At 37.0% G+C, this 20,980-nt stretch overlaps 1 protein-coding gene across 1 annotated transcript in view; it reads left to right on the top strand.

Moving 5' to 3' along the window:
* LOC127448896 (protein MTSS 1-like) overlaps positions 1-19,496 on the top strand; it is a 77,734-nt gene extending 58,238 nt beyond the window's left edge. The window contains exons 7-14 of the mRNA XM_051711830.1: positions 2,757-2,914; positions 3,447-3,554; positions 3,639-3,736; positions 3,872-3,962; positions 7,317-7,454; positions 8,805-8,961; positions 10,567-10,838; positions 13,181-19,496. Coding sequence (XP_051567790.1) covers positions 2,757-2,914; positions 3,447-3,554; positions 3,639-3,736; positions 3,872-3,962; positions 7,317-7,454; positions 8,805-8,961; positions 10,567-10,838; positions 13,181-13,960 — 1,802 coding nt within the window. The 3' untranslated portion in view covers positions 13,961-19,496. The remainder of the gene's footprint in view (positions 1-2,756; positions 2,915-3,446; positions 3,555-3,638; positions 3,737-3,871; positions 3,963-7,316; positions 7,455-8,804; positions 8,962-10,566; positions 10,839-13,180) is intronic.
* Positions 19,497-20,980: the final 1,484 nt, after the last annotated feature.

Genomic DNA, 20,980 nt, shown 5'->3' with positions numbered 1-20,980 from the left:
TAAAATAACCATACATCTGTCATGAATGTTACTTGATAAGAAGTCCAGATGATCACGTGTCACAAAGGGCACCTGAGGTTATTATTAGTAATAGGGACGCTGAGAGCAGTGTGTGTGTGTGTTTGCCTCGCAGCTTGCACCACATCAGATTACGTTAGCAGATCACCTCCAATCCCTTCCTCCCCCGTGGTGATGATCGCAGAACTCTTCATAGGGCATCAGTTAGGCCAGTGCCAGCCTGTTTGATATTTCTTTCACAAATATTGTTCCCACATTAGCAATTAACAGAAGTTATCAATTCAAAACTCTACAGCCTTTTCAAAGGATGTTTTTGAGTGAATCTCAATTTCTTTAAGATTTTATATATATATATATATATATATATATACACACACACATACACACACTCTCTACCGGTCAAATTTTTGAAACACTTACTCATTCTTTATTATAATTTTTTTTCACATTTTAGAATAATAGTAAAGTCATCAAAACTATGGAATAACATAAATGGAACTATGGGAATTATGTTGTGACTAAACAAAATCCAAAATAAATCAAAACTGTGTTATATTTTAGCATCTTCAAAGTAGTCACCCTTTGCCTAGAATTTGCAGACATGTACTCTTGACATTTTCTCAACCAACTTCTTGAGGTATCACCCTGGGATGCTTTTTAAACAGTATTGAAGGAGTTCTCATCTATGCTGGGCACTTATTGGCTGCTTTTCTTTATTATTTGGTCCAAGTCATCAATTTCAAAAACTTTTTTTTATTTTTTTTTTATTACATTTTAGTTTTATAATGAAATAAATTAATATGTTGGCACAATTATATTTTTGTCTACAAAGCGAATTTCAAACATTTAAGCATACGCCTTCAGATCAAAAGATTTTTAAGATCATGAGAAACATTTCAGTCAAGTGTTTCAAAACTTTTGACCGTAAGTGTGTGTGTGTGTGTGTGTGTGTGTGTGTGTGTATGAATGTGTGTGTATATATATATATATATATATATATATATATATATATATATATATATATATATATATATATATATATATATATATATATATATATATACATATATATATATATGTATATATATATATATATATATATATGTATATATATATGTATATATATATATATATATATATATATATATATATATATATATATATATATATATATATATATATGTATATATATATAAATTGTCTGCATTTTCTAATTTAATTCAAAGATCAATCTATCGATCTGTCTTATTATCTGTCGTACTATCAAACTATCTATAAAACTATCTATCAATTGATCTATCAAAGCAATTTGGATTATTATTCTGAAGCAATGATATCAATTGTTCAATCATTCTATCTTTCTTGCTAGCCATCAATTTAGCTAGCTAGCTTCGAGTCATCTTAATTTATATTTGAATTTCATTTGGTCTGTCGGTCTGTCTGACATATTGAGGTGTTGTTATTGAAAAACCCATATTGGTCGACCACTACTGCTATGTGTAGTAGTACTCTATGGTACTACGGAATGTGAGGGCTGCCTCAGTGACAGCTGGGCACTAAATGAAACACAAGGATTTATGCACACCATGCAGTCCACCTGTGCGCTATTACCATATATCTATCCCAAGCAAAAACCCTGCATCCATTATGTTTGAACTACCCTACAAAGACCAAATGGCAACTACGCCACCACTAAAAGAGAGAAAAAGTGCTTCAACGTGTTGTTTGTCCAGCCAAATGTGTCGTACATACACGTGCAGTTTTCTCTGAATCTAAGCGTAGTTGAGCCAAACCCATCTGTCATAGGACAGATCATAGTGTACGAGACCTGATTTCGATCAGAGCTCATTTCTGACAAAAATGTGTAGCTGCTGCATTTTGCCTTTGCAGCGCCGTGAATATGAATGACCAATGTAATCAGCATCAGAGAGGCTGTTGGATCGGTTACTGACATCAAAGACATGATTTTGCAGGGTCGATTTCCACGGATTTTAACTTTTGCAAAGAATAGGCTGTAATGCCTCCTGGTATTTGTAAAAGACATAAATGTTTCAACAGAAAGCTGCTAGGCCAGATCGGAGCTGTTCAGGTTGTAGTCCAAAAATCCGGAAGAGAATTAGTATTTTTGAGCCATGGATTCTGTCTGGAATTTCCTACAGGTTTTATAATGGCAGTTTTAGATTTATGAGTAAAATAAGGTCTGTGGTAAACATTACTTGGATGTTTTGTTCTACAACATAAATTGCACATGGTCATACCTCAAATGTACATTTTGAAGCTGCACTGAAGCAAAAATAAAAACAGGGTGGCTTCAAAATTCACGTTTGAGGTGACTGTGTGTAATGTATGTTGTAGAACAGAATGTCCACGTATCGTCTGTGGCCTTCGTTTACCACAGACCTTATTTTACTTATAAATATTTAAAAAAAAAAAAAAAAAACACATATGAAACTCCCAAGAAAAACTCCCATGTCGATTTAGCCTTCAGGGTTCACCTACAAATTGATGTTACCGATGAACAGCTCTTCCTAGATCTATCCCATGAACACTTGAGTTTTTGCATCAACTTTTCAAATTGCATTCTAATGTATGTGACAAAGTACTTAAGCCTGATTCGTAATTGTTGAACGTGCTTTGGCAAAACTGTTTTCCAAAGTCAGAATGTCTCCTGTTCATACTTTCACAAAACAATACAAACCCTTATCAGTAACCAGTGAAATGTTGCTGTGTTTGTATAGGTAAAGATGATGTGCGCATGCAGTTGGACAGCGCTCTTCAGGACGTCAACATGCGCTACGCTGTGCTGGAAGAGACCGAGAAGAGAGCCGTGTGTCGAGCACTTGTAGAGGAAAGAGGAAGATTCTGTTCCTTTGTCACAATGCTCAAACCTGTCCTGGTGAGTGACTGAATACACTTAACACACACACACACACACACACACACACACACACTCTCTCTTTCTAGTATTCTCAAACTGTTCGTATGTCAAGGACGTCAGTTTTACTAGTAATACAGTTTGTCCACAGAAGTTCCTTGGAATTTAAATCTATTCAATTTGCTAATTTGTGTAACAGTAATGTCTTTGCACATATTATTATTGAAATGTAGGTTAATCTCATGAAACCTATAGAACATACAGGTAACATTTCACCCTAAAATCAAAAGAAACAATATGCATAAGAAGTCATTTTTTATGGGAGAAAAATTAAGCCTATTTTGAGACAATTACAATTTTTGGCACTGTGAAATTATTTTCTGGATATTTTAATGTGAAAAGAGCCATGCCACATAAAATAAATTGTAAAGAATGTTTACATCACAGTAATATTTGTTGAACTGCCTTAGAAGCTATGCTGTTTGTAATAATAATTCAAAAACAATTGATCTTCATTAATGCTATCTCACTTTGTTGTTCTTGGTATTGTCAGGATGAAGAAATAAGCATGCTTGGAGAAGTCCATCATTTGCAGACGATTCTAGAAGATCTTGGCAACCTGACAGCCGATCCCAACACTTTGCCCCCTGCTAGTGAACAGGTACATATTACCAAATTATTGCTGCTCTCAGAGCTGGAGAGAATCTTGCGCTCTCTTATGCTTTGTCTTGTTCTGCTTCTGTAGGTTATTCTTGATCTTAAAGGCTCGGACTACAACTACTCATATCAGACTCCACCTGCGTCTCCTAGCAACACGCTGTCACGCAAGAGCAGCATCAGCAGGTGAGTACAGTGTCAAGAACAGAGTGAGAAATAACAGGTAAAAAAAATAATAAATTTTTGAAAAGAATGCAGAAGAGAAACGATGACAACAACAGAGCATTGTTAGAAATAATCAGTCCAATGTCTATCTTTTAGTAACTACACCTCTGTGCGTCATGTTCCCTCTCTGGACTCCATCTCCAGTGCAGTGGATGGGCTTCATCTGCGAGCACCTGATGCAACACAGGTATCAATCATTTACCACAATACAACTGTCCAAATCATTGCGATTCCTTGGCTCCTTGCAGACCTGGTCCATTTTAGTATGTAAATCCTAACAAACCTAAATTGTTTGAAGAATTAAGGCCTGTTCACAACATTTTCGTCACGGAAGACATGCACAACACAGTCTTAAACTAAAACAATGCTGCCCTGCAAAGGCAAAACGCATTAACCGAAATCAGGTCTCTAAGACTAAAATCTGTTCTGAGATAGACGGATTTGGCTCAGCTATGCTCAGATTCAGAGTTATTGTAATGAGAGTATTGTACAATTTCACATTTGGCTGGACAATGAAAAACTTTGAAGCTGTTTGTCTCAGTTTTAGTGCTGACGTAGTAACTGCGTTTCAGAAAGCATTCCTATGAACTCCTTCACAAGGGACCTAAAAATTGTATTACATTGATCAGGTTTTTTTTTTTTTTTTCACTTTAAGTCTATGAGAACAATTCAGCATCAGACTGTTTGAGTAGTATAGGAACGAAAAATAGTTTGCTAATATTATGTACTTTCAGGTTGTTTAGTCACATTGGATCTAGGGATGCACCGATCCGATACCTGGATCGGTAACGGCTCCGATAGTGACGTTTTTAGACGGATCGGGTATTGGTCCGACGAGCCAGATCCAAATCCGACACTGTGTGTTAGTCATGTTCGTTACTGTCAAGTTTTGCTGGGCGATATGGCAAAAAAATTAAATCTCGATTTTTATCAAACATTTTTCAACTTTTAAATGTACTCACATGATTCAAATTACATGTTCTTTATTAGAATGCAAGGCAACCTGGTTAGAGAAATCCAAGTTCTTTTCATTATAGGAAACAAAGGTGTGCAAGAAAAATGTACAAATGCACCAAAGCGGGAAGTTGTCAACAGAGTGTAAATGTAAAATAAATTAAAATCTAATAAACCCAGATGTTCAGAAATATTAGAATAAGAAAACTGCTAAATAATTCTTAGCCAGTGTTGGTATTCATTTGATCTAAACCAAGTCTATCTAGAAAGGTATCTAGAAATCAATATCTATAAATTATCAAGTTTATCTAGAAAGTACTCATTGTATATCAAACAGTTTGTGTGTATATTCATTAACCCCTGCAGATAGTGATGCACCCTCTAGTGGTTCACGCTGAGCAGCGCAGCATTATGAAATAATGTATCATTGCAATTCAACTAGCAAAGTTTATCAAAATGATCACTTGCCAAATGTTGGCTATAGATGCAGTACACTTGAAACGCGTCACAGAACAAAGCAATAATTAGCGATCTATCTAAATCATCATGGCAAAAGGGGCAGATGTTTGATTCTCCCATATATAACCTCTCCATGATTTCAAATGAAGCGCCCATAACTGTCATGTAACTAATGCTTTATTATGGGTAAAAAGAAAACAAAGGAGAGCGTTTATCAACATGCACATGCCGAGGACAGTTATGGTCTTAAGCTGGTGTATACCTGCATGATGGATGAAGCTGTGCTACAATCACACTGTGTACAATCGTACTGGGAATATTACTGCTGTCTTTTATATCAGTCTCTGTGTTATTAACCTGTCACGTTCATTTTGAGTTTTTCTTAATAGGCTATTCTGTACATTTATATTGAAATAATGTGTAATTAGAGGTTTCTTTACATATAAAAGAGTATCCCCAATTAGCATCACACAGTAAAGTATAGATATTCTAAACTGGTTATGAAAAAAACAACTCTGGTAATTGATCAGGATTGGTATTGGAATCTGATCAGGAGAGAAAAAGTGGTATCGGTGCATCCCTAATTGGACCAAGTGTGTACAAGAATGCTCTTTAGTTGAATGTCACTCAGATCCATCCAGTTCTTCTCAGAAATTCAAGTATGGCTAAAGCAGCATGCCATCACAGCCATCAGTCCATCTAATCTCAGGTTTCTCTTATTCCACCCCTATCTCCCCCTCATTTTCAATCTCTCAGCGTTCTCGCAGTCCTCTCCTCCTGGTAGGTGGGGAGGAGGGCACTCGCTCGCTAAGTGAGGGGAATTCTCCCACAATTCCTCGCTCCGGCCACCGTGGCCATCATCTGCGCCACAGGAGCACTGTGAGCATACACTCGGTGTAGTGCTTTGTGTGCTTGACTGTGAATGGTGTATGTTGTTGCATGTATGTATATTTGTGGAGGTTGAATTTGTGGTTGGTGTAAACAGAGAGCTCCCTCTAAAGGCCAAAATAGTGGGACACCTTCTGATAACATTACATGACAACTGCTTCAAGACCCATCATTCACACATATTTGTTCTTGTGTTTTGGATGTCAGTTGTAAAAAGAAAGGTTTGTTCACCTGATACTGCTTGTATAATTATCTGTAGTATTATAATATACAATAAAATGCAGGGTAAAATTAGAATAATACAAATATCTGATATTATTTAAATAGTTCTCTGGAATACTTGAATCTGATTGGTTAATTGTGGCATTCTGCAGTTAGATATTTGTAAAATGACTGCTAACTGTATAATTGTTGTTCCAGGCAACCGATTCCCTACTTAGCTCTGGTAGTCTCACGTATCACTCTGCTAATCTCTTTCTCACACAATAAAAAACAAGTTCAAAATAAAAATTTCGTGTGCATTAAATATGAATTAATTTGGTGTTTTATTGTGTTGGGGTCCTGTTTTGAAATGATTCATTACACTTAATTAAAAAAAACTGGGGCCTGGGTAGCTCAGCAAGTAAAGACGCTGAATACCACCCCTGGAATCGTGAGTTCGAATCCAGGGTGTGCTGAGTGACTCCAGCCAGGACTCCTAAGCAACCAAATTGGCCCGGTTGCTAGGGAGGGTAGAGTCACATGGGGTAACCTCCTCGTGGTCGCTATAATGTGGTTCACTCTCGGTGGGGCGCGTGGTGAGTTGTGCGTGGATGCCGCGGTGAATAGCATGAAGCCTCCACACGCACTATGTCTCCGCGGTAATGCGCTCAACAAGCCACGTGATAAGACGGTCTCAGACGCGGAGGCAACTGGGATTCGTCCTCCGCCACCCAGAGAGAGGCGTGTTACTACGCCACCACGAGGACTTGGAGCGCATTGGGAATCGGGCATTCCAACTTGGGGAGAGAAAAAAAAAATACATTCGTTTTTAAAAACTAAAAACCTGCATGCTACTCACCGAAATGCTCATGATTTACCGTTCACAAAATCATCATTAATCTTTAAATCTTTTATTAATCTTATTTTATTATTATTATTGTTTATTTTTAAACCCTTATGGTTATGTCATGGTCTTTTTGTTTGTTATTGTTGCCTGTACTTGGTTGAGATGGACTAAATGTGTTCGCCCTTGTTATAGGAGAAGAGCAGTGTTAACAGTCAGCCTTGGCAAGGTCAGATCACTCCTGGCACAGAAAACGGGACCTCCATGCCCCCACCACACAAACCTTACAGCGGGCATGAGGAGAGGGCCAGGACACTGTCCACCTCAGGCAAGGTACACATTAATTTCCATGAACGTCTTGTTGCTTCTCTTCTAAATTTCCTTAATGTCAAGTTTTTCAGAACCGAAAATAGAAAGCACACCTAAAGGCCCCAGCACACTTACATAGAAGTTCTTTGTCGTTCAGAAGTAAAAAGCAGTTGGAAACAGCTGAGCAACGGTATACTGTTTGGGAACATTCAGACACCCGCCACACTGCTGTGGGAGGCATTTAGATGTACATTTAAATATGAGAACGCTCAATACAACATGTAAAACATCAACTAATACGATATTAAAATGAGTTATCAATGACTTCGTGCCTCATTCTATGAGTAATATTCACACAAGATCAGTAAAAGAAGCTGTTTTAACCACTCGACTATGATTTAAAGTAATATATGCAGTAGATAATGTGTAATTTACCTTATTTACATTCTGAATGCATGGAGCTAATGCACTAACATGCTATACATGGCCTTAATATGTGCCGATTACGTTGTTATTGTAATTTATGGTGAAATGGATACTACTGCAAAAATGGGTGTATAAAAGAGTGTTAATGGGATGTAAATACAGACAAATGATGATAAGCATACCTCACTTTGGACAGATGTGAGTGGCTTTCGGCTGTAGGTGGCACATGTGTGAATGGGCACTTAAGAGTGTTTGAGCAGATTTAATTCCGTTTGTAGACTAACAAATAAAATTGCATGACATGGTCTTGGAAAATGTCTCTACGCAAACGATCGTACAGACTAATAACTGCACGCTGGTGTGTTCATGTTGCCTGAACTCATCTGGCTGAATTGGAATTAGCTGTCGGCCTCAAAGTAGGGGGAGCTCCAGGTCACACCTAACCTAACGTGGACCAATGGCAGTAAGGTGTTTAGTGGCTGGTAAGAGGTTTGCCTAAAATTTCTCCCTGGTGAGCTTTTACTAACCACCGAAACGAACACCTTCTTTTTGGCCAGATTTTGTTCTAAACGACATCACACCCGTTCGTTTTTCGATTTCATTGGTTAGTATGCAGGGTTACTTACAATGACCTTTCAGCGGTTTTTAATTGCAAAAAATTTGATCAATTTCAATACAATGCAGCCTTGCAAGCTCTGTAATTCTTCTGCCAACTGTAGGAGATTTTATAGATATATATATAGAGTTGGAGTAATATATAATTCAGTTAATGTGTGGTCACGTGTGTTTGTATTGCTTATTTTGCAACAGCTTCAAATGTGGCCAGTTCATTCTGAATTTAGAGCCAGAACTCTATCTGTCTTAAACCATTTGATCCTACTGGAATTATTGTGATTGACTCCACACTTCTTTTGTTGAATTCTGATCGTCTCTTGCCACTGTCTGTAGCCACAGAAATCCAGGGAGCAGCTGGGTCTTACTCTTGGAGGCGGGTTTAATTCAGATGCTCCTCGAACAAGTCAAGATTCCCTCCACTGCTCGAGTGGATACAGCACGCAGACTACTACACCATCCTGCTCGGAAGACACAATACCTTCACAGCATGGTCAGTATGCATGCAAATGCACACATGCATGAGGTTTTCCACATATTTATTTATTTATTTATTTATTTACTTACTTTTGTGGATTTTCATCTTCACTCACATTCATTGAGATCATAAAAATTAGTTCACCAAACAATTTACATTTTTGTCATACCGTATGGCTTTTTCCTCCCATGAAACACAAAAGGAGATGTTAGGCAGGATGTTGGCATTCTCTTTCATTACATCTTTTTTTTTATTTTTTATTATTATTATTATTATTATTATTATTCAATGAAAGTGAAGGGTGGCTTAGAATAACATATTGCTTAACATCTCCTTTTGTGTTTCATTAAAGAAAGTGACAGAATGAAGACAGAAATGTCACTTTTTAACTGAACTGTTTCCTTTTTCTTTTGAATCTCTGCTTTGTGTAGCATTTTTCTGAACACCATCACCGTTTTATGCTTTGCACCTTCTACATAGTTTCTCAGCTGATACAGTAATCTAATTTGTGGTTTGGGTGCACATCAAATGTGCCTTTGTGTCATAGTATGCTAATTTTAAAATCTGATGTGCTTATCACAAATCACAATCTTAGATTGCTGTCCAAAGTGAGTGTTTTGGGCCTTTCTATATTTGTTAAATGTACTTTATTGTTCTTTTACAGCGGTAAAAAAAGAACCTCCTCTATATGGTAGGTTTCAATGCATAGACTTGAATCCTCTCATTGTGTCCATATTCAAGTAATAGTCATGTGTTTAGGGATCCAATGCCATATTGCAGGCATGCATTTGTTGAGAGAGTGTTATCTATATGCTTCATATTTGGATGTGTGTAATCATGAGATTCAAACTATTGTATCTCTCATCGGTTATCAAGTCTGTTATCCATCTTCTCATATTCTCCAAGGGTAACGGAAAAATAACTCACCCTCATGCAGAGCTTTTGTGCGAGTCATTTTTATTCATTTTTAGTAGGTGATCCAGTACAGTTCTCTTTCTTTCTTTTTTTTTTTTTTTTTTTTTTTTTTTTTTTTTTACAATTGAAGACGTATCTTCATCACTCTCTAAATATGTGAAATCCACTTTATCCACATTTTATTTTATTTTTTATTAAATAAAATGAAATCAAAATAGGGAGTTTTGTGCTTTTAAGTCCATGTCAATTAGCTATGAAACCATTTGTATGCTAGTATACTCCTAAATTTAACATATTTAAAATAGTCTCTCTTGCAGGAAAACAGGCCAAAAATATTGATGGCTCATCTTGAACCTCATAGATTTTTTTGTCCAATCAGATGCTCTCTAGAATGAAAATGTCCCTCCCCCTAATACCACCTGCAACCGACTAACAAGTAGCAAATCATGGTTCGTGGCTATGACATAAAAGCCAATTGGCTATTTAAAATTAATAAGTGGCAGAGCCAAACATGCTGTTTCAATAGGAAATATGTCAGCACAAGAGAGAAAACTGTACTCGCCCAACCATTTCATTGGTTCTTTGAACTGTAAAAGTGATATCATTCTAATTGGTGATGACAACAAAGATAGGTTAAGCTTGTTCAAAATGCACAACATTAATACTTTGCCACTCTGTTTGTCTTTCTCTCTATTGCTCTTTTAGATTATGACTATATCTCTCTGCACGGTGGAGAGGACTGCCACGGTCAGTCCGATTTTGATAAGTCATCCACAATCCCTCGCAACAGCGACCTGAGTCTCAATTACCGCAAAATGTTTCAAAGCAAGCGTCCAGCATCCACCGTCAGTCTGTTGATGGATCCGGAGCCTATCGGGCCGCACACAGCCACTATTCGCCGCAAACCCTCCAGTAAACCCAACATCCGTCGTGGAACCATCAGTGGAGGAGTGCCCATACCCATCTTAACACCACAGGTATTTCATTTTCAGAATTCCAAAGTTAAAAAATCCAATCAGAATGTCTACAGGATTATTAAAGGATTCAGTCCGCATGAAAATGGAAATTCCCAAAAGCATGCTAATGGGAATTTATTTATAACTCATTGACCACATCCACACTAATCTGTTTTTGATTGAAAACTCCTTTTCAGTTTCCTAATGCTATCATTTTTCAAAGTATACAGTCATGGAGAGTGTTTTCAGAACAAATCCAGTATGGATGAAAGGCATAAACTTAGTGAAATCAATACGTTTTCGAACGAAAGCGTATTATTGTGGACGTAGCAATATGATTCCAACACGAAACCAAAACGAGATCTTTTACAACACATAGTTTCCAACAGGACTGTTATGATTCCCACTAAGACAAATGCCCCTTTGTTAAATCAGAATGAATTTAAAATGATTATTTCAGGATTATAAGACTCCTATAGTTCCCCCTGTAATTTCATTGAATTGTCTACTAGCGAGACAAGTATCATTCTGATTAAGATTACAATATGCAATAGGACTCAAGAATGAACCCTTATGTACTGTTCATCATTAAATCAGGTTCCAGTTGAAGGAAATCATATATCCCTTTTTTATTATATAATTCCCAGTTAAATATGAATAAATGACTTAAGGTGTATGAGGCACACATACACCTTAAGTATGACATTTTGAAAGACAATTAATTGTAGAAGCCCTAAAACAGACAATTAATCGCCATAATTGTGATAATTTTTTTTTTTTTTAAACAATTTCATAATTGTGACAGCCCTAACAGTCCTAACATTTCTAACATTGCAGTTGTGTGGGGCCTGGGTAGCTCAGTGGTAAAATACGCTGGCTACCACTCCTGGAGTTCGCTAGTTCGAATCCCAGGGTGTGCTGAGTGACTCCAACCAGGACTCCTAAGCAACCAAATTGGCCCAGTTGCTAGGGTGGGTAGAGTCACATGGGGTAACCTCCTCGTGGTCGCTATAATGTGGTTCGTTCTCGGTGGGGCGCGTGGTGAGTTGAGCGCGGATGCCGCGGTGGATGGCGTGAAGCCTCCACACGCGCTATGTCTCCGTGGCAACGCGCTCAACAAGCCACGTGATAAGATGTGCGGGTTGATGGTCTCAGATGCAGAGGCAACTGGGATTCATCCTCTGCCACCCAGATTAAGGCGAATCACTACGCGACCATGAGAAAAAGAAAAAAAAAAAGGCACTGGGAATTGGGCATTCCAAATTGGGAGAAAAAAAAAAAAAAAAACTTTGCTGTTGTGTAAACTACAAAAACATTTGAGTAGTAAACCTTAGACAATGGCAGATGGTCAGACTGCTGTTTTTTTTTAGTTTTTTTTTTTTTTTAGTTCACAACACAAAGTGGTATTGTGGGGATGTGGCCTTTACACCTTGGGATGTGACTTAATTTTAAATAATAAATGAATGGTCCGGTTAAATGTAGAGCCCTATGATTTCCAAGTCGGAATCACTGAATCGAGTAGAATAACAAGTAATAACCTAATGTATCCCTTGCTTTAACAAGATAAATGTGTGTATGTGTGACACACATAAGGTTTCTGTGAGGGTTAGGGATAGAAATTATCGTTAGATCGGTATAAAATCCATAAAATGCGTGGAAGTCTATGGAGAGTCCCCACAATTATATAAAAACAAGTTCGTTTGTGTGTGTTTTGCACTTTTGATGTTTGGTAGACTCACCCCTTCATGTCTGTGTGTGGTCTTTTTTCTGTATTGTGGCTGTGTTTTAGATTTTTTATAATAAATAATGGGGGAAAAAATCACAGATTTTTCCCATTCATTTCCTATGGCAGTCACTTTTGACCAGGAACAGTACAAGTGTAACTTTTTTTTTCTTCTACCACAAGACTGAGTGAACTCCAATTTCTTTGTGTGTGTTCAGATATCAAATGGACGAAAAGTCACCAAGTCTCGTACCCGTCAGATAATGGAAAAAAGTTTTTTTGAAGAAAGAAAATTGATTTCGGTCAAAAATGACCGAAAAGTGCTTAAAAGGGTTAAATTGAATAAAATGAATAAAACATTGTGTAGTAATTTCAGTTTATCTAGTCAGATCTTATTTGATTTATTAGGATTGGTTCCAGTGTAAAAATACAAATAGAATGCAGTTAACATTTTTTAGGAGTCCTGTATATATTACTTAAGATGTTTTACACATTTTGGATGTATTTGCATAGCTGTTCTATTGTTTTATAATAAATGTTCATGCACACAGAAATGGGCTAGACGTACCTTTATTGACTTGTGCAGTATTAAATATGTTGTAGAATTAACCTGGAAAGCCATTGTCATTCTTGCTCTTAGGTGCCGCTGAAGGTGTCCATTTCTAGTACCGGTCTGAGTGGCAGTGAGGAGACTGTTTGTCCATCTGGGGTGACTCAGAATAACAGGGCACCTGGCTCAGATCTGACTCACACCACACATAATCTCTGTACGTCCACCCAGAGTCTGAGTGCCATGCCACCTCCATACTATTCCATGTTCCCTGGGCAGCCACCGGTGGGCAGCTCAGAGCAGCTGTATCAGATGAGCAAGCAACAACAGTATGCATTGCACCAACAGCAACAGAGGCAATATCAACAACAGCTGCAGAACCAATATATTCAACAACATAATCATCAACAACACAATCAACAGCAACAACAGTACAATCAACAACCGCAACAACAATATAATAAACAACAGCAATATAACCAACAGCAGCAACAGTATAATCAACAACAGCCACAACAGTACAATCAGCAGCAACAGTTTAATCAACAGCAGGAGCAGCAATATCAACAACTGGTACATCAAAAGGAGAGAGAGCAGAAGTTGAAACAACAGCAGCATGTAATGCGTCAGTGTCAACAGCAGCAACATGAAAATCAACAGCAGCCACAGAATATTTCTACTCACAATTCCAGCATGCCACTTGCAAGTGGTTCGCCTAATTCCGACCAGCCTGTCTTGGATCGTTCCAACGATGTTCCTGATTCTAGCAGTGGAAGTGAGATGTTGAGCATGATCCGTAGAGTCAAACTTCGCCGGACAATTACCAACGACCGTTCGGCGCCTTTCATCACCCCAAACCATCTCAACTGATTTCTGTTCAAATTCTTTTAATTCTTCTGATGCTTTTGACATAATTTGCCTTTTCTGAATATTTTTTTTATGTAACAAGACATCTTTTCAAGCCTTTTTTATTGTTGTAGTTTGCACACATTTTTTATTTTTTAGCGGAGGCACAACTGTTGACAAATGTACTACTCCTGCCACATGAAAAGACTTTTTGATTCTGGAAAATCAATTTTGATTTAACTACACTGTGTGTGAACAATCTTTTTTTAAACCACAATGTTATGTCTGTGCGAATGTTGCCTCTCAACAAATTAAAATTAAATTCCACAGGCTGTGTGCTTTACGCTATATATACAGATATATATATATATATATATATGTATGTATTTAGATATATAGATCAAGCATTGGAGCTTAAGATATATAGACCTTATTTGTTTATGTTGTATGTGCAGAAGAAAACAGCACTCAGCCTTTATTAACTGTGGTTAGAGATCAAAAAGTTCTGTATATATTAGCAAAATGATTGAAAGGCTGTTGTATTATTTTTGTTTTTCCATTTGTTTTTTAAATTAGTTAAAGCAGCACTAGGCGTCTATTTTTGTACAAACTGCACCACTGCCTTTAATCCGCCCAATTACTGGACATGCAATGCAGTTGCAATTAATGCAGCCCATGAGAGGAAAGGAGGGAGGGAAGAAGAGTTGTGACTGGGTGGATGAATGAAGGACTGGAATAGTGGATCATATTTGTGTTGCTTATGATGACTGTGAGAGCTTACGAGGCGTCACTGTGGTTATTTATTCAACCTGTTTGATTCTGAATCATTTGTTTACCAAATCTTTGATGCAGTTGCCTCATAGATGCATATAAACCTGCTCTCCTGGATGATTCGGTATAAAGATTTTGACCCATTTTGACTTGTTTTGAACATTTTTTTTGTTTGTTTGTTTAGTTGTTATACCAGGAAAATCTGTGATTCAAAACAGTTGCAAAAATTGCATGTCTGATGCATAGCTTTTCTTAAAAACTTGTTTTTTTTGTTTGTTTTTTTTTTACCTGAAAGAGGAATATTTTATCAAAGTCAAAGTGCCCCCGTTCCTCAAATATGCAAATACAAAGCTTATTTAATGAAAATGGAAAGCAATAGAATATTAACCTACTTAATGTCCCAAATCTCATTAAGCAACTTAATGCATCTTAATGAATCATTCTAACCCTAAACCTCAATAAGAAGCTAACATTATTCACACAAGGGGAATCCAAACAGCTTTCTATTGCCGTTTTGACAAACGCTTCTCCTAAAAAGGTATCTCAGAGGACGTTTGGAATGAATGTTCACAACTGAAATAGCAATTCTGTTCTTTATCAGAGTATTTTTATTTTATTTTTATTTGTGTGTTACTTTAACTTTACATTTAAGGCTGTGCCTAGTTAGGCCTTTACTGAAATATCTTCAGGCATTTGATGAATGTTATTTTAAAAGCAAATGGTAAGCCTAGTTCAGATGCTTCCCCATTTTTGGTTAATCCTTTTTAATTGATTTTTCTAAATACATTTCATTTAGAGTTTGCTCTGCGTGTGGATTACCCCGAATTTTGTTGGTTTGTTGTGATGCACTTTTTTTAATTTTGCTACGCTTCCCTCTTGTTTTCTTACAGGAAAGCTAATGCTGGACGTTTGCTTTCAAGCATAAAAGTGCACCACCAATGCTATGGTTTTCATTGCCTTTTAACATATTAAATATCAGGTTCATTTCATCAAGCATCATTTTTATAACATCTCTAAATGAGATTGTTGACATCGTATGAATTCTTAAAGGTACAGGTCCCCCAAAATGGAAAATTCTGCCATCGTTTACTCACCCTTATGTTGTTTTTAACCTTTATGACTTTTTGTTAGTCGGTTTTGTTTAGTCTCTAACACCATTCCCTTTTGTTGTATCTTTTTTTTTTCCCTCTATACAATGAAAGTGAATGGTGACTGAGACTATTATTCCACCCAACATCTCATTTTGTGTGCCATGGAAGAAAAGAAAATCATATAGGATTCAAACAACATGATGGTGCGTGATTTTATTTATTTTGTTTTTACTATGAATAATACAAAAATAGCATTGATGAGACTAATGAGCAATATCACAAGAGCATAAGTGCTGTTGTACTGGGTATCATTATATTTTGAGTAACTTTGAGTTATTTTTCTGCAATGATGAATACAGTTCCAAACTAAACCACTTGTCCAATTTATGAAGCCCTTCAGAGGAGAGAATTTATTTTCTGAAATACTTAGTTCCCTTGCAGTATCTGTATTCATCCCTGAAGAAAATTAACCATGGTTTTACTACAGTAACCATTGTTCAACTATTGTATTTATAGTAAGCCTATAGTAACCACAGAATTTACCATGGTTTTACTACAATAACTATAGTTCAACAATGGTATTTGTAGTTAAACCGTAACCGAAAAAATGAACCATGGTGTACTACAGTAACCATATTTTAACCATGATATGCGTAGTAAAACCATAGTAATAAAACGGGAAAACATAAACTATGGTAATAAAAAAACAGTCATTCTGCCAAAGGAAAAAAACTATTTTACAATAGTAACATCATGGTTAGTTTATGGCACGAGTATGTTTTTAAAAACATGGTTTTACCAAAAAAAAAACATGTCCTCACAAAAATTTTCCATGAATTCACTACAGTAAACCTGCAGTAACCATGTAACCAGTTTTAAAAACCATGGTACATGTACCACAAATTAACTATGGTGTTACTATAGGAAAACGAATCATGTTTTTATCTTATTTACTTTTTGGGGGGAAGAATGATTATGATATTTAGTACCATAGTGGTTTTCCTGTATTATTACTATGGTTTTTACCACAAAGATCATGGTTAACATATGGTTACTGGAGTAAAGTAGAAAAACCATGGCTAATTTTCATAGGGATTAGAGGGATAGAAAATAAATTACCTCCCTGTCCTCTAAGGGGATCCATACCAATTAAAGTTGAGCACCGGAACTGCCTTCAGTAACATTGAATATGACACACATCTAACCATGATGCTACATGTAATGAACTTGATATTCAGAAATATCCCTCTAAGTCTTGTGTGTGTTTGTGTGAGTGAAATGCTCCTCTGCAGTCCGACAGCACCTCTCGGTCATTTATTATTTCCGTCTCACACATGTGCTGGCAGGTGTGCTTTTGTTTTCTCAGCCAAACAATGGAGGCAAATTTAAAATGGCTATGAAATGTCTCCACAACAGTTTTTTTTTCCCCATATCTTACCTCATTCTTCTTTTACCGCTCGCCACTTTCCTTTTTCATCTTATTCTCCATCTAGGGTTACTCCACACCTGTCTGGCAGTGGATAGGATTTCTCAACCCTTCTCCATACTTATACTCAATTCTCCGGTGTCTGCAGTGATTTAGACTCTTCCAAAGAAGTTCAGCTCTGACACAATAGTCTTCAGGCCTTTTACTGTAGGACTGGCTTGCAGCTGCTGTACGACAAATGTCTGAGGTTTTTAATTTGTGAAAAGGAGACTTTCACTTGTTTTCTTTTCTGAGATACAGGTTGGTTTAACCCTAGCGAGTGTTGCCTTCTAAGGTACCGTGATATGTCCTTTAAGTGCTGGTGTAAGTCCAGGTTTTTATCATGTTAATAATAAAAACCTACAGTATTTTTCATACAGTTGCCATTCACAGGAGGGTTCAATTCATTAAGTGTGATGAGAAGGCCTTTGTTAATGATTGATTTGAGATTTATGCTACAGTACTGACGTTGAGAGTGTGCTTGTGGTCTCTGATGTGATTGAGCTGAGAATGGTTGACCCCTGCTGTGTGTGCAAGTGTGTGCTAGAGAGTTGATCTCTCAAGGTTTAGATATCTCTTTCTCTGTGCGACAATATGTTTCTAATGTCTGTAGTCAATGCTGAAGCCTCAAACAAAATGGAATGTGGGTTTTAAAATATACCAATGTTGAAAAGGAAATATCTGAGTCCTTGTTTTGATTTGCTTCACTTCATGTTTTGAAAATGTTTTTAATCCATGCTTATGCATTAGGGCTGTAACGGTACATGTGTCCGCGCTGAACCGAATGGATACAGGGCCTTCGGTACAGTACATGCAGTCGCACAAATGATTACATATCTTAGCATGTGTGAAACCAATATTAAAACAACATATAACGAACAACACAAACCGTGTAGAACTAAAATGAAAAAAGATTGCGGAGCAATACGTTGTTTGGGAGTATTATGGTTTCTCAGTAAACTACAGTAATACTGGGCAATGAGTAGTGAACTGTGTGTCGGCTCTGTTGCACTGGTATCACATCAAACATGATGACTCATTTGCGGTGACATCATCCACATGTGTCTCTTGACCTTACGGGAGCAAAGCATAAACAGCCTGTGCAAGTTAGTCTCGCCACGGCGTTTAAGCAGCCTCTCGCTGCAAGCTCAGACAGAGCTAAAGGGATAACGAACGCCATAGGAGTATTACTGCTGCAGATATGCGACCATACTCAGTCATCAAGAACACAGGATATAAGCATCAGCTTAACGTGCTTGAGCCCCTTTATAAAGTTCCTACAAGAATGCATTTCAGCAATTCTGTAGTGCCCGCATGGGACATTGTCAGTGCTAACAGATCCACTCTCTCCTCTGATAATATGGATATTCTGATTTTCCTGAACAAACAACTTGAAAATTGAGTGATAAGTACAAGCGGTGAGCTGAAAGGCAAAAGATACACAAATCTGCACTGCTAATGTCTTAATTTTGTCACAATTATTATAATTGCACTTTTTTTACTTTTATTATTATTTATGTTTTTATTCAATGTGCATATAAGAGGCTCTTAAGTTTTGTATTGTAAGTTCGTTGAAGAAATATGCATAAATGAGCCTTCACAATCAGCCACTGTTTTCAAAATAAATGATTTAAAGAAAGACTCTTTGTTTTCCCTGCTGTACCGAAACCATACCAAACCATGACCCCAAATCCAAGGTACGTTGGAACCGTGAATTTTGTTTACCGTTGCAGCCCTATTATGCATACATTTATCTCAAATCTGCCATTTATATTATTACAGTGATTGCAAGACAGCACTATTGATATTCCTGTTTGTATTGTTTTCTATCATTTTCTACAACTATTATAGCTTGTATTACGTAAAGTACCAATTCCAAAGTACTTTTTAAGAAATGTATTAAAGTTTGACCATGTCGGTTTCAATTTCATCAAAAAATTGCGTTATTTTTGTATAATAATAAAAAAAATTAAAAATACATATTTTAAGTTCAATTTAGTTAAGCATTACACAATTCAACTAAAAAACAAATCGCATTTGTACATCTTAACTGAGCGTCGCCACTTCTCATAGAGCATTTTTGCGTGGCAGATAGCGTAATGTGACAGTGAATAACAGTCAGCATGGTCAAACCCTCTGCAAGAAATAATATTCTGAAGTTTCGGACGTTGAATCCTCTGCTGTGAGTAATGTTCCTGTATTTGTGAGGTGCTGTGGAGAACTTAAACTTATTTGCTGATTCTGTCTGAAACTGTTTAAATAAATAGTTGCAGTAAAAAAAAGGTTTAGTCGACTATTCATTCAGGCAACCCACCTACTAGTAAATTATGAAAATTGGTAGTTTTGCACATCCCTAATTCGTACACTTCCCTGGGTGCAAAAGGAGTCACCAATATTTTTAATTTGTTTTAGTAGGAGAGAGAAAGAGTTAAAGGTTCACACAGTATTGTTTTATGTATGTCATCTTGACACCTAGGGGCGTGGTTGTACTTGTAGCATCTTTCAAATGCAATATTTTTCAATTACAAATGCCATTGTAGAACTATTCGCTATTCACAGTCTGCCATGATTTATTCAACCCACGAGTGAAAGTGTCCAATAGCAGGGTTGTTACTAAGAGTAAGCTAGTAGTGTTCGGCTGGTCATGTGATCATAACATGGCAGCTACCATGAGGAGACCCTCTCCATGTACAATAAAACGGCTTTTACAGGGTTACTAATATGACTGGAGTCTTCATCTTACGGTAGAGGTCATGATTTTATACATATGTTTGAAAATTACTATTCATTTCTTTAGGAGTAAAACTTTTTTTAATGGGGTTAAAAATACTTGGTGCCCCTTTAAATGTGCATGCCTCACAACTTTTATTTGTTCAACTTTTTGGAGTTTGCACACTAGCATATAGATGACCTCAAAGTGAACAGTGACAGACATGGACTAAAAGCCACAAAAGTACTATCTTTACTTCATGGGGTCATGCATATGAAACCAAATGCCTTATATAACTGCTATTTCTGGAATTTAAAAGCGATGTAAATGATATCTGATGATTCAGATAGTGTTTGAGATCAGATATCACTTATACAAGCACACAGTCAGGCTCGTTTCAAATATAAGAGGGTTGTGTATCACGGCGACTAAGCATTTTATACTGTAGATGTCGTATGACTTTACCGGTCACGATTAACCGGTGTTCTGAACTGACCTCAATGCTCGGTGTTGCTCTGTGATTGCAGCATGCTGACTCATCGTGCCGGTTTCGCCAGCTAACACAAGAGGGCGCTGCGAACCGCCGCGGAAACCATCGTCATTTAGCACTTCCAGGAACAGCGGCCTGTTTTCCTGCTCAAAATAGAAGGTGGGGAATCGGTTCTCCCGGGAGATAAAGCACCAGCGGCCATGGGGATGTAGGGAATTAATCAAATTAGTGGTCACGTGCAAACTATGTTTTCTACAACATTTCCTGTCAACGGTTGGGATGTGAATTAAAAGTTAATTAACTGTAAACAGTTGATGTTTAATTGTGCACACTAGCTAGTGTTTTTCCATTTATTATTAATGTTTGATAGTTGCTGTGACCCTATAAATATGTGGATACTTGTGCCACACTGATAATAAAATATGGCACCAGTGTTGGGTAAGTTACTCTAAAAAAGTAATTAATTGCTAACTAATAATTACATCTTCTACAGTGTAATTAGATTACTGTACTAATT

This window comes from Myxocyprinus asiaticus, chromosome 12 (assembly GCF_019703515.2).
Source record: "Myxocyprinus asiaticus isolate MX2 ecotype Aquarium Trade chromosome 12, UBuf_Myxa_2, whole genome shotgun sequence".
Lineage (NCBI taxonomy): Eukaryota > Metazoa > Chordata > Actinopteri > Cypriniformes > Catostomidae > Myxocyprinus > Myxocyprinus asiaticus.
This window is presented reverse-complemented; position numbering and strand designations above follow the sequence as displayed.